The 14041-nt window shown below is 42.3% G+C and overlaps 2 protein-coding genes and 1 long non-coding RNA gene across 5 annotated transcripts; 2 read left to right on the plus strand and 1 right to left on the minus strand.

Moving 5' to 3' along the window:
- Window positions 1-408: 408 nt before the first annotated feature.
- LOC123065674 (phosphatidylinositol/phosphatidylcholine transfer protein SFH8) lies at window positions 409-6929 on the plus strand. 2 transcript variants are annotated; one of them, XM_044488914.1, is made up of 15 exons: window positions 409-683; window positions 805-891; window positions 1827-2118; window positions 2331-2427; window positions 2526-2792; window positions 2885-2962; window positions 3111-3212; window positions 3308-3357; window positions 3439-3538; window positions 3639-3737; window positions 3825-3941; window positions 5274-5403; window positions 5807-6210; window positions 6344-6418; window positions 6543-6929. In XM_044488914.1, the coding sequence occupies exons 1-15, from the start codon at window positions 464-466 to the stop codon at window positions 6561-6563; spliced, it is 2139 nt and encodes a 712-aa protein (XP_044344849.1). In that variant the 5' UTR covers window positions 409-463; the 3' UTR covers window positions 6564-6929. The 2 variants fall into 2 exon arrangements, with proteins under 2 accessions (XP_044344849.1, XP_044344857.1); XM_044488922.1 differs by having other exon boundaries at window positions 3828-3941.
- Window positions 3949-5267, plus strand: LOC123065691 (uncharacterized). The gene is made up of 3 exons (XR_006431113.1): window positions 3949-4442; window positions 4555-4624; window positions 4700-5267. It is a non-coding gene; the product is annotated as an uncharacterized lncRNA (long non-coding RNA).
- Window positions 6930-7426: 497 nt separating the features above from the next.
- On the minus strand, window positions 7427-13644 carry LOC123065658 (PH, RCC1 and FYVE domains-containing protein 1). Of its 2 annotated transcripts, none has more exons than XM_044488900.1 (11): window positions 13279-13644; window positions 13133-13181; window positions 12546-12613; window positions 12346-12432; window positions 12170-12259; window positions 11909-11995; window positions 11675-11791; window positions 9066-11171; window positions 8811-8957; window positions 8119-8510; window positions 7427-7924 (listed from the first exon to the last, which is right to left on the minus strand). In XM_044488900.1, the coding sequence occupies exons 3-11, from the start codon at window positions 12561-12563 to the stop codon at window positions 7834-7836; spliced, it is 3135 nt and encodes a 1044-aa protein (XP_044344835.1). In that variant the 5' UTR covers window positions 12564-12613; window positions 13133-13181; window positions 13279-13644; the 3' UTR covers window positions 7427-7833. The 2 variants fall into 2 exon arrangements, with proteins under 2 accessions (XP_044344835.1, XP_044344841.1); XM_044488906.1 differs by having other exon boundaries at window positions 13019-13181.
- Window positions 13645-14041: the final 397 nt, after the last annotated feature.

The raw sequence follows: 14041 nt of genomic DNA on the forward strand, positions 1-14041 counted from the left end.
ATTTAACTGTGTCTTCTAAACTGTGATGGAGGGAGTAGATATTTGTAGTTTTATCTGTTTGTTTGATCAACTAGGAAGGCTGTATCATCATCAATGTATACTTGCATAAAAGTAGTCCATAAATTATAATTTTAGTAGAACAATTATAGCAGGATTAAAAAGTAGTGGACGAGGGAGCAGTTGCCCAACCAACCAAATCTGACTCGGCCAAAACCACCTTCCACGCGTCACGTCACGGGCGCGGCCTCCTGCACTCGGTCCATGGGCCGGAGCCCATCACCACCGTCCACTGCTCCGATCGGCGCGCATCAACGGCAGGCATCAGCGGCCCCGGGCCCCACGGCACCCTCAGATCTATCCTACAACTAGTAGTAGATTCCTATGTGGTGGGTACCCCGAGTGCGCCGGGTCCACGTACCGAACACGTCCACGTCGCCCAGGTCAACCGTTTCCGGCCCGGCCCATGGGCCGGGTCTACCCGCGCCGTGACGGAAACCCCCGTGCCGCTGCCCTCTGGCTTCTTCTCCCTGCCGGAGTCGCCCGCCCCATTAAAACGGTGGGAGAAGGAGAAGCTTCTCCTCCTCCTCCTCCCGCCCCGAAATCCGCACCCAAAATCCGAATTCTAGCGGTAAAAAATCGCCGCCGGGAACCAAATTCCCCGATTGTTCGCCTCGCACGCGCCTGTAAGTAATAAGAATCATTATCGATCGAACCCTTTCCCCCCTTATCCAAATTCGGCGTTCGAGCGTGGTAGGCGCTTTGCTGCCGTCTTGTTGGCTGAGTTTTTCCGCGCGGATTTTTCAGCGGATTCCGGGCCTGGAGCCTCGCTGGGGAGATCGAGTCCGGAGCCGGAGGGGATGTCAGGGCCCCTCGACCGATTAGCCAGGCCATGTGAGTACAAAAGTGTTTATTTATTTCCTTTTATGGATAATTGTTGTTGGTTAGGGTGTTTACTTCCTTTAGAACTTGGAGGAGGAACCAATTTCCTAGGGCTCAAAGTTTCTGGGTTCTCTCGCTCTTTCCTGCATGAACTTAAGTTTCTTTTTTCAATTTTCAATGTTTGGGATTAAATAGGCTCGTATTTTGATTATTGTGCTCCTGGAATAGTTATATGGATTGTGGGATTTGGGGCTACCTGGAGCATCTTCTTCATTTAACAGTAAAAGTCCACATGTAAAAATACCCAACTCCTGTGTGAAAAAAGGAAAAGTCTTCGAGCAGAAGTCTGCTCTGTTTTCAGTTGTTCTTACTTGGCATCACTAATGGATATTATATCCCCTATGCTCTTACAATGGGAATGACATCTTACCTAATGCGTGAAGGTTACCTTCCTTTAAAAAAGATTGTGTTATTATTATATCTAGTGCGTGAAGGTTAATAGGTAATCATTGTCAAAGATAGCTACACAAGACTAAATTGTAGAGTATAGAAAAATGCAGAGAATTAACATGTTGCGTTTTTTATGCCACGTGTATAAACCAACAAAGTTCTAAACCATCCAACTAATAATCAGTGCTACTGTGTTAAAAAAAACTAATAATCAGTGCAAGGTTCTTGCTGCTTGCACTCTGTATGGTGCTGAACAAAATTGACGACACTGTCCCTTTTTGCAAGTCACCCTTGCTGAATCTTCATACTAGCACCTGTAATCACAAAGTGTTGTTTCAGCATACGGGTAACTGTATTTGGCATGGGTTCTTGCTGTAGTTCCTTGCAGAACACTATTATCTAGCTAGCCCACTAATCTGTTTTTGTTACTAGAGTAACTGTATCTGCTTTTGCTTTGACTACAATATGGAATATTAACATATTATTACTGGGCGCAGCTTTTGAAGGATTTACACATAATGATGGAAAGAAAGAGAGCAGATCGGATGCAGACAACTCAGAAGGAGAGAAGAAGACTAAAATAGCCTCCTTCAAGAAAAAGGCAATTAACGCAGGGAACAAATTCAGACATTCCCTAAGGAGGAGAAGCAAAAAGAAGAATGAAAATCAGATTTCCATCGAGGACATAAGAGATGTTCAAGATCTACAGGCCGTTGAAGCATTTCGACAATGCTTGCATGATGAGGACTTGTTGCCACAACAACATGATGATTACCACATGATGCTGAGGTACAGAATCTGCTGATTTCAGGGTCTTAATCTGACTGTATGGTGTAGATTTCTTCCCAATAGCCCCACCTTAGGAAACCGTGTACCAATGTCAATTGCCTATGTGTGCTCAAGAGGCTATCATTATTACAGACATTGATAGTTGTTTTAATTTTCGAAAAAAAAGATAATTGTTTTACTATCTGATGTTTATTTATATCAATCATGTGTAGGTTCCTGAAGGCACGGAAGTTTGATGTTGAGAAGGCAAAGCTTATGTGGTCTGATATGCTTACATGGAGAAAGGAATTTGGGACCGACAATATAGAGGTAAAGCAGAAACTTGTAGAAATGTAGTATTACATGGATTTAGCATTTTTCTTGCTTAAGAGTAACTTCAGGATGTTGGCACTTTTTTTTTTACTCAGGAATTTGATTACGCTGAGTTAAACGAAGTTATGAAGTATTATCCACAGTTTTACCATGGGGTGGATAAAGATGGAAGACCTATCTATGTGGAGTTAATAGGAAAAGTTGATGCCAACAAGGTCCTGCAAGTAACAACTATAGACCGATATGTGAAATATCATGTCAAGGAGTTTGAGAAATGTTTCCAGATGAGATTTCCAGCTTGCTCAATAGCTGCAAAACGGCACCTGGACTCATGCACAACTATTCTGGATGTGCAAGGCGTGGTATGGCTCTTTACGAAACATTGCTGTCAAGTCTCAACCTTGAAATCACATTTTTTAAGACTTTGCAATTGACTACTTTTCTGTAATTCAAGGGACTGAAGAACTTCTCGAAATGTGCAAGGGAACTAATCACCCGACTGCAGAAGATTGACAGTGACAACTACCCAGAGGTAGGTGATCCTGTGATGGATGTTGGGTCACAAATTTCAGTTCTATCATTTACATTCTTAAAGATTTATTTCCTGTCATGCGGGCTTATCATTATACTTCTCATGGCCCAACAGTACAGTATCTAACATGTTCAGAATGCTGCTGCAGACATTATGCCGGATGTACATAATTAATGCTGGCCAAGGCTTCAAGATGTTATGGGGCACAATAAAGTCTTTTCTTGATCCGAAAACTGCTTCAAAGATTCATGTAAATATTTCTATTATGTAGGATTGATTTGATGCATAATTGTTAATCGATTTAGTACACAGATACTAACTATATTTCAATCTTTTCACTTGAAGGTTCTTGGAACCAAGTACCAAAATAAGCTACTTGAAATAATCGATGAGAGGTCAGAATCTTTAATCTTGTCTGTGCATGCCTATGTTCGTAGGTTTCCAGACTAATGCCTTTTTGGTTTCCATTCATGCAGTGAATTGCCAGAATTTTTTGGTGGCAAATGCAAGTGTGAAGAACATGGAGGTTGTCAGAGATCAGATAAAGGTCCTTGGAAGGATCCCACCACAATAAAGGTTGTGAGCTCCTCCTCCAGAAAGAGAGGATATTTCATGCACACTGCTATTTGCTGGGCGTCTTGTGTTTGCTAATCTGACACATCTTCATTTCTTCCAGAGGGTCCTGAATGGTGAGGCAAACTACGACAGACAAATCGTGACCATATCAGGCACTGATGGCAAGATCATCGGTTATGCTAGGCCACAGCGCCCAAATGTAAGTTATATAAGCTTGGTTGGACATGAAGAGTTGTTGAACCATCTGTTCAATCTGTAATGAATACTTACTATGTTACTATTAAAGCAGGGAAAGGGCAGTGATGCATCTGCTGAGTCTGGGTCTGAAGTGGAAGATGTTACATCTCCTACTGCACCAAAGACCCTCATAACGAACCCTTCTTTGACCCCTGTACATGAGGAGGCAAGTATATATCACATGTTGAGCGTACAATCAAGAAACCTGGCATTATCAGCAGTTCAGCATAGTCTGCATCAGTAACATTGTCAACTAAATATAGCGAATGATGTAAACAGGAAAAGTTTTTTTTTTGAAAAATGATCACCAAAGTATGATTATTCTTTTACAATTTTTTTACCTGAAACTGTTTTATAGGAATTTCTTCCCACGGTATATTTTTATATATTTTCTCAAAAGAAGCAAAGTCTAATTACAGTGAAGAAGTAAAAGTAAGGAAAAAAAACTAACCATCTATCTAAGAGCCTAGAAGCTAAAACTGTAAGCAGATATAACAACATATATAGCTGAAGGAAGCAAGAGCAAGAATGATGCTTATCTGAAGTTCTGCACCCAGTCTGGAAGTGACCCATATGATTTCCTCTTGGCCCTGAGCACCAGCCGTTGCAATTCCTCCTCGAAGTGTTTTCTATAAGCATAAAAACTTGGAGGAACAGCCCTAAAAATGTAAGCATTCCTATAGTATTCCAAATGGCCCAAGCAACTAGAATGATTATTTCCATAGCAAAGGGCAGATTCAGCAGATGCCTGATATTGCCAATTTGATCTTGAATCCCAGCTGACAAGGCTGTCCAACTGGGGCATATGTTCTTCCAACAGATTTCAGCAAATGGGCAATGGAAGAAGAGGTGATCCCTTGATTCCACAACATAGTGATCACACATGACACAAGTGTAATCTTGAATGAAGTTCTTCCTCTGTAGGAGTGTGTTCAGTCTATCATTCAGAAGTAGCCAGAAAAATATTGGGTGCTTGAGCTGATTACAAGTTCTCCAAAGCCAGGTGGTGGCAAGAATTGAAATGGAATCTCCAAGTAATAGCTTTTAAGCCTGATCCTGAATTGCTGGACATTTACTGGAAATTACCAAGAATCAGGCTCATCCCCAAGGATAAGGCCATCTAACAGAGCTTCCATTTGCTGAAACTGATCAAATGCTTCTACTAACAAAGGCAAATGGAATTATTCTTTTAACATTCATTTGAACTGAAACTGATCAAATGCTTCTACTAGCAAAGGCAAATGGAATTATTCTTTTAACACTCATTTGAACTGAAATTGATCAAATGCTTCTATTAACAAAGGCAAATGGAATTATTCTTTTAACATTCATTTGAACTGCAAAGGCCCTTGCATCCAAATACTCCAATGTTGAGTAATATAGAATTTGTATAAATATGCTATCCAGACAACCATGGAAGATACCCCATGGCTACTACTTAGTGCCACCTTTATTACTGCAATACATGTTTCTAACAGGTAACCTCTTACTATTTCAGTCAAAATTTGCAGCACATGCATCCACGTCTGCTGCTCACCCCACCATTGAAGACAGCATCCCTGTTGTTGACAAGGTTGTGGACGACGGATGGAGCAGCCCCAGAGCTAGTCCAGTGTCTTCTTCCTCTGGTATTTTATGTTGTTGCTTTACTTTTTACTTTCATGGAAAGCCCTTGTCAAGTTGTCCAAAATAACTAGACCTTTTCTTACTTTTATTTCAAAATAGTTATGAGTGTATTCCAGAAAAAAAATAGTTATCGACTCCAAGAGGTAGTCTGTGCATTCCTATGCACTGGTATACTTTTAAGTTTTAACTACATAGTAGATAGTTACATAAATTATCTATAGAGTTATTTTTTATCCACAAATACATGTACCACCATAACCCTTTGAGCTACTTCTATTTTATTAGTTTAGTCTAATCATGCTATTATTAGAGTGTAACCCTGAAAATAACCCTACCGCTTGATTGATATGCAAGCGTGTATTGTGTGTTTGTTGATTAACCTGTTTTCTTAACATGTTTACCCAGGTTCATTATCCTTGAGAAATCTGCCGACCACATTCAAAGGAATTCGGACCTTGGCTGTCGCATGGCTGACAGTCTTCATCGTGACCCTTTTCGCCATGCTTCGAAGTATCCCGAGCAGAATGGCCAAAAGGCTCTCGAACCAATCCAATGATCACGACCACTATTACGTGGACTGCCCTCAAGAGCAAGAGTACAAGGAGGAGTTCCGACCTCCGTCTCCTGCCCCGGCCTACACAGAGAAGGATATCCTTTCAACTCTGGTAAGACGGCTAGGTGAGCTGGAGGAGAAGGTGCAGGCGCTTGAAAAAAAGCCATCCGAGATGCCATTCGAGAAGGAAGAGCTGCTCAATGCGTCCGCCCGCCGCGTGGACGCCTTGGAAGCCGACTTGATTTCTACAAAGAAGGTAGTCTTTTTTTGGCTTAAAGCATATTAACTTTACGGATTTAGTCTGAATTTGCTATGTTTAAAGAGATATGTACTCCTGTAACAAATCAACAAGGTTATGATGAATTGTTTCTTCTGGTTTTCATCTACAGGCCCTCTACGAGGCGCTGATGCGTCAGGACGAGCTGCTCGCATTCATCGACAAGCAAGACATGCTCAAGTTCCGCGTATGTCGCAGTCAGCCCACGCCGTTATTTTTTCCAGACACCTGAAGATGGTACTACCATCTTTAAGGTCTTCTGCTACCTCTTCTGTACTAATGCGTGCCCTTCGTGCATATACACATTGCAGAAGAAGAAATTCTGCTTTTGAGGAGCTTAAACGACGATGAGGGGGAGGGAGACACTTCATCGGCGGAGCTGTTGGTGCGTAAATACTGGAATCGATCGGACGATCATGCTCTCCGTGCGCAGAGCTGACCCTTCGTACATATTTATGTATATGTCATGGGCGTAAATGCATGTAATTTGTGTATGGGAAAAGAAGGCGTGCTGTATATCTGTTTGTATATTGGGCTGCGGACTGCTGAGGCTGAGGATCCTGAAATCACCACGGTATATGATGTGTTGGAGTTGTCGTTGTTCCATGTACATGATCAAATTTGCATCATATGATTGAATGTGTGATGATTTTTTTGTAGCATGGTCAGTTTGTATAGTATATATATCATTGGATGAACCGATTGTGACCTTGTGCTATGTTTTGTGACGCTTGATTTTTTGTCCCATCTTTTTAATTCGACCGATTCATGGTGATGGAAATTTGAATTCCAAGGGAGGGCTTGTTTCCTGAAGCACGCGTGACATGTTCAAAAACCCAGATTCCGAATTAACGAAAAGGTGGAAAGTCGAAAAGGATTCTTCTGAGAGTATCCTTGTCTTGGTATTTAATGGTTTTCCTACTTTATTGTACTGCTGTTCAATGTTGAGATGAACGCCATGCGGCCTTATTAACTTTATGGATCTAGTCTGAATTTTCGCGATTACACTGTTACCAAGAATGAGGTTCAGCTTCATAATTTGCACAAGCAAAATTTTGACACTTTTGGATGGTTGCCAATGTTTTGATACGCATATGTTCCATAGCCAATTCTAGTTTGATTTTCTTACCAACAGTGACACGACCAAAACCAAAAATTCTGGTTGATTTGGCTTGGGCTTGAAGCAAACACAACATTAATTTCTAATTTGTTTACTACTACTGAAAAATGCCCTTCAGCTTCATAACTCGTGTGCGGACTTATTGCCTTACATTCATTTATACATACTTTCTCGAATAATATTTGTCCGCGAGGATTACACCGTTCGACACAAACTATTTTACCTCGCTGGGAAGCCACAAGCAAGTGTTCCCAACCTGAACACACGTTCCCAGCAAATAGGCTCAAGGGTATGGAAATGAAACAGATCTCCAAAAGAAGCAAAAAAACGAAGAAGAAAAAAAACACAAGATTGATCGTCAAAAGAACAAACAGTCGCCAGGATCTTCAGACTAAACGTCAGCTGGCAGTGGGGAACACGGAATCCCGAGCATCAACGGCGCGATTCGTCTCGCGTAGGTGGAAGATGCTGAGCCGAGGAGCCTAGGTAGGTGCGTGGTTGTATTTCCTGAACACCCTCTCCTGGTTCTCCCTCCACCACTCCTCGGCCTGCTGCTCGGCGAATCTCCTCTTGCTAACAAAGGTTTTCAAGAGAAAGAACCGTAAGTAAATATGCACTAGCACCTTGCCACCTTCAGAGTTTTGTTATTGGGTTGTTATGTGGTACAGATGCCTCGAACAAGTTGTTGAGATGTATGCCCCTCACTCTCAGAAAAAAAAAAGTTGAGATGTATACATAAAGCAGTAAAAGGGGTGGGAATGGAGTACCTGAACCGGACACGCTTGAATACTTTGGTGCCGTCTCTCAGCTGAATAAGTGTGACATGAACTCCTGGCTCAAACTGCTCGATCAGCTGCACCTCACCATGGGTGCCATACTTTGGTGCAAAGTCGCCTGGAGCCCTCCCATTGCTCTCCATGATTCGATGGCATGGAGATTCGCTTGTCAAGGAAGTGCCATCCAGGTTACCCATGCTAGCTGACCTGCCATGGTGTGTTATTTCATGCATCCCGCCAATGGGGAGGCGAGGCTGTTCATTTCCAGAAATGGCCTCCGGTGGATGACTACACTGTCCAGTGAGATACTTCTCTGATTGGCTTTGCAAGTCTTTGATACTGTCAGAGAATTCAGCAGGCACCTTGTCTGCAATCCCTTTGAGCTGAATATTGAAAGGATGTGAAGTTATGAGTATCCACTAATACAGATCGACAAAACATGGAACAACTCTTGCTATATGAGCCACTAAATACAAAAGTAATACCTCATTGCTCGTTTCATTTGATTATCCCTGAAGCACACCTCTTATTGTATTTTTATTGGATTAATTATATAGAGGTGTGAACACTTTAAGTGGTGTACCATAGAAGAAAGCACAATAAATATGGCAGCATGATAGGTACAAGAGGGCTCCAATAAAGTTCAAGTTGCGTACGTAGCTTGAAGTAGTAGTCTACTATACCTCTGTGTCAAGAAACCTAATAAAGTCCAACATGGAATTGCGTCTGGTAGATTCTTCTGCAGCTAGAGAGGCAGCGCTTTTAGCTCTTCTTTCTGTTTTCTGTAGTTGCTCATCCTGGACTTCACATTTCTGTTTTAGCTTATTAACCTATCAAAATTATATGATTTTATCAAAATCAGCTAACCGTGCTAAAGCCAAGAAGATACAGTAAAAAAAGAAAAAAAAAAGACCTAGACCTAGACTTCTAAATCATACCTGAGTTTGCAACTTTGAGATGTCTTGATTCAGCGTCTCATTAGTCTTCTTCAGGTTATCGATATCTTTGGTGTCACTTTTAACAGACAGAGCACTCGTCATTGCTGGAGATGGACTTGGCTTCTTATGAGATTGTGACACCACGGGCATGCCCATTCCCATTGGCGCCATGTTTACTCCCATTCCCATTCCCATTCCCATACCCATTCCGCCCATTCCCCCCATTCCTCCCATTCCTCCCATTCCCATAGGCTTTACAAAACTAGTTGGGACTGCCAAAGCTGTAGCAGGACCTTGGGGTGCCCTCGCATTGGACACAGGGTCAGGTTTCATCTCACTTCTAACTGATTTTGCATCCGCATACTTGACTGGCTCTGCTGTTGCTGCTGTTGCTAGCCTTGAAGGCCTTATGTCTGGCCTCTCTGACTTATCTTTGATATCAACAGATCGACGAGTCATGACACTCTTTTTGTTATTATATGGACTATTAGTGCCGCCGCTATCTGCAGCTTTCAGTTTCATGAAACATGAATCACATACACGATGTGGCTTGCCAGGAGTTGGTGCCAACGCAGCCTTTAGGACCTTCCTTGAACTACATGCATGGCAATGCACAAGCCCGCAATTGTAACAATTGTGCCGCTTTCTTGTGAAACCAAATGGTTGCCTACACCCTGAGCAGACAGACTGATCTGCGCCTGAAACCCACTTATGTATGCAAATGCATGTCGTAAAATTTGAACCACATGCTATACTTTTAACGTGACGGTCTTTTAACGCGTCCACGATAGTTGGTTTCTTTTTATCTTCAATACCACCATGTCCCAGCCTTCCATTGGCCCCCATACCCCAGGTATATACTTCGCTCCGTGAAGTCAAGACTGCAACATGGTTAGAGCCACATGAGATCTCTTCAACCAACTCACTGTTCAACTTGTCTTGTACTTGGCAAGGTAGTTTACCATCGGCTTTTGGATTCCCAAGTTGACCATTACTAGAGCTACCCATTGTGAAGACATGACCAGATGTGGCGAGTGCAACAGTCATACTATGTCCACAGGCTACCTGATGGAAATTATTATCAACAAGGGCTTGAACAACAGTGGGAACTAGCCGAGCCTCCTTGTCTCCATGACCCAAGCGATTCTTATCTCCATCACCCCAGGTGAATAGCTTCCTGGATACCACATTCATGCCTGTCTGACTATTGGTCTCCACAATTGCTGCGGAATGCCAAACACCACATGCAACTTTCATCGTTCTGAACCCACTCAAAGATTCAACTTCCTTTGGATAGGAAACACTATCACGATTTCCATGCCCAAGAGCACCAAATGTCCCATCACCAAAAGTGAATACTTTTCCACTTGACATGGCAAGTGCTGAATGCCACGAGCCACATGCAACAGACAACACTTGAAGCCCTTCTAAAGGTCCTGACACTCGCTTTGGAAGCCAGTGGCTAGCCCCAAGGCCATGTCCTAGCAATCCAGCATTGTAAGAACCATCACCCCAATTGTACAAATCACCAGAGGCAGTTACAGCACAAGTATGAAACTCTCCGCATGCAATATACTCCACGTTGGACACTGCTAAAGACTCAACAAGTTTGGGGCGACTAATATCTTCATCAGTTCCATGACCAAGCCGCCCACCAAGTTCTTCACCCCAAGTAAATACTTCTCCTTGTCTGGTAGTAAGAGCAATGTGCCTCGAACCACATGATATCTGCTGTACGTCCAAAACAACATCCGACTCAAGAGGTTTAGGAATCAAAACATCTGTTTTGGAGCACAAAAAGTTTGAGGATCCATCTGGGGGGAGCACATCAGTCCACACCTCACCCCATACATAAACATCACCAAGGGATTCTATATCATCTGGTCCAGAACCTTGACTGGAAGAACTAGGGACGCTGCTGGATATGCTAATCCGACTACTGTCTCCCGTACTTACTCTTAGCATATTTGCACGATCTGATCTAACATCTGCTCTTGAAGAATTCAATGGATAGGCTGCGCCATAACCAGCTGAGTAATAACTGCGGTTAATACTTGAGGCAATCTCTAGTCTTGTATCATACGCATCTTGATATTGGGACACTTCCTGAAAAAGCGATACGCGTGTTAAACAAAAACATTCTGAAATTTATGATCAAGTGTAAGCCACTCTCCAATCTTCGCCTGGTACAAGGAGCGGTAAGATGGATACATGATAGGGAATCAGATGGTAACTAATCCACACAACAAATAAGAATTAAATGGCTCCCAAGCATTGTTTTCTTAGCACAGGACTGTCGTAAATCACATCTGTGCGCAAGTATAAACTCTTCTAGTTTAACAGTTATAATCTTGTATGCTCAAATAAGATAAGTAACATAGTTTACGTGCAACATTATTGGGTAGCTTAGGGAAGTTGAAGCACCTCACAAGTCACTAGTAGTTTCTAAAAATTATGGCTTCTAAAGGAAGCAAGCCGTTGCAAAAGGACTTAACTAATTGATAGATGGATATCAGAATGATGTCTCAATTACTTTATAGAGGAATGCTTATAATATTTGTATTGATTGTAAATAATGAAATAGATTGTTTAGAAGACCAACAACTTACATCAGAAAATGATATTCTATCACTTTGGAAATCTGTTGGAAAATTTACACGGCATGAAGTAATCAGTGTCTCAAGTGTTGAAAACCACACTTCAACCTCTGCTTGATCCTTGCAAACCTGTTGATCAGCTAGAATTCCGTGTCATTATTGTCTTCGATAGATCATCGTACGAAGCATATCAAACATGAAGCATTTCACATCAGTTCAAACGAGTATAAAGAATTTATCTTTTACCAGATCAAGGGAACGCAGGCCGTTCTTGTATATCAGTGAAAATGACAGGTAATCCTTCTCAGGGCGTAGAAACCTCCTAAAAACAGCCTGTCAAAGAAAGGGCAAATGCATAAGATCCCAATTCCGGATGTCAAATAAAATTAAACTGAAATACTACATAAACTCATCTTAGTAAATTCTTGGATATAAAATTTGATCCTGTGAATGTAAACCAACAACGTAACCACCAACGGTTAACTGATCAATGGTAATTCAACTTACAGTTCTCTGTCCAGGTATGATTTTGGACACGGAAGACAGTCTGAGACACTTTTCCTTGTTGTGCGAGTACCAAACTAATGCTGTTTCGTCCTGTAATGAGAAAATAAGGACTTGTGTTCTCATCCTGTAATAAGAACATGGACACTGGTACCACACAAACACACACAAAAACTTACACTAGAAAGTCTGAACTCACGAATCTTGGGTTTTCCCTTCCGACTATACTTGATAAGCTTGCTGCCTTTCTTTAAAGTAATAAGGGCCTTTCGGACATGTAAAATATAGTGCAGATTAGCATTGCTGATTATTTCAATAAATAAATGTGTGTCCAACCAAAAAAGGCAAATGATACACAGCACAGTATGTGGAGTCTCACGTTATCATCTGGTGTCATCTAAACTGCAACAGGTCACCATTCTATTTTCACCTTTTGATTACTTGTGTCTGCACAGATAAGCTCATAATGGGGTACCGGCATCACAACAGGCAGATAAAAAATGAATATATATAGGCGAATGAATGTGATTTTGGTGCCTAAGTATTCCCCGCATCCCCATTGCGAGTGTGAAGGTGGTTATGAACTTATAATGCACTGTTCCAAAACTATTTAAAAAGGATTGTTTACACAATATATGTAAACATGGAAATGTCAACATGAAATTCAGCCTTGGTATCGCCAACAAAAAAAAAACATGGATAATGCAGGACTATGTTCCCGGTAATAGCAACGAATTCGGATATCAAAATTTGCAGGTCTACATGACTATCTATACGACATCTGTGATTTTTTCAGAACTCCTGAAACATTCTATCACGCACAAAAACTGTAAAAGGGGGACACGAGCTCGCCTGAACAATTTATGGTTCAGCTGCGCATTTCATTTGCAGATGTCACCAGGCACAGGTTCTCCCTTTAATCTACGGAATGTGCACTAAACTGTCGAAAATAAACCGCAGCCGCACCTTGGGCAGCGCCAACCGAGATCGATCTTGGGCGTTGAAGAGGGAGAATCTGATCGAACAACTAATGTGTTAGATTAATCAACAGGGTACCAACCAAGCAGGGACGGACTGGAACAACCGGCCCAATCAAAGCAAGGGTTCCTTACCAGCAGACGGAGGATCCAGTCCGAGTCGCTTATGCGAGGAGGCTTGGGCGGGTAGCTGCGTCCCGTCGCCGGCGGCGAGGTCGCCGATGGTGGGGCATTACGAGGTACGCGAGGCAGAAAAGGAGGAGAAATCTCCGCACGGACCAAAGCCAGCCGGTCTGGGCGGGTCTCCGATCCGCTCCGCGGCAATTCGGTGGATGGGAGGAGAGAGTGGCTCCCGCGAGGTGGCGGGGGGATGCATGGCGAGGAGCGGAGCGGCGGGTTCGGCGGCGCCGGACGCGGGAAACGGATGGATCCGACTCGCCGGGATTGCCGGGGAGGAGAGGACGAGGTGGGGAAAATATCAAATGACACTACCACCACACACATGCTCCCCATTTTTAGAAACTGCATGCATGTGGTTGAACGTCATAAAAAAAAAGACTACACCGGCACATACAACGGAGGATTTCTACCCCCATTAGTTTTACTAGCATATAGCATATCCGTGATTCGTGGACTCCGAAAAGATTAACTTATTATTTTTCGGGTCTCCCCCTCATAACAACAATCCCGAAATCTGGTCTTACTTACAAATATGTTTAACTTATATTCACGCAACCATTCATGCAAATCCAATAATTTTATTTATTTAACTAGACCAAATCCATTTAATTCATTCACTCTCTCTGTCCCTTGATTTTTGAAGTGGCTTCCTGATTTTCACACAATTTATAAATGTATATAAATTGATGTATTCTTATGCAAAGAGTATAGTGGAATT

Source organism: Triticum aestivum, chromosome 1A (assembly GCF_018294505.1).
Source record: "Triticum aestivum cultivar Chinese Spring chromosome 1A, IWGSC CS RefSeq v2.1, whole genome shotgun sequence".
NCBI lineage: Eukaryota > Viridiplantae > Streptophyta > Magnoliopsida > Poales > Poaceae > Triticum > Triticum aestivum.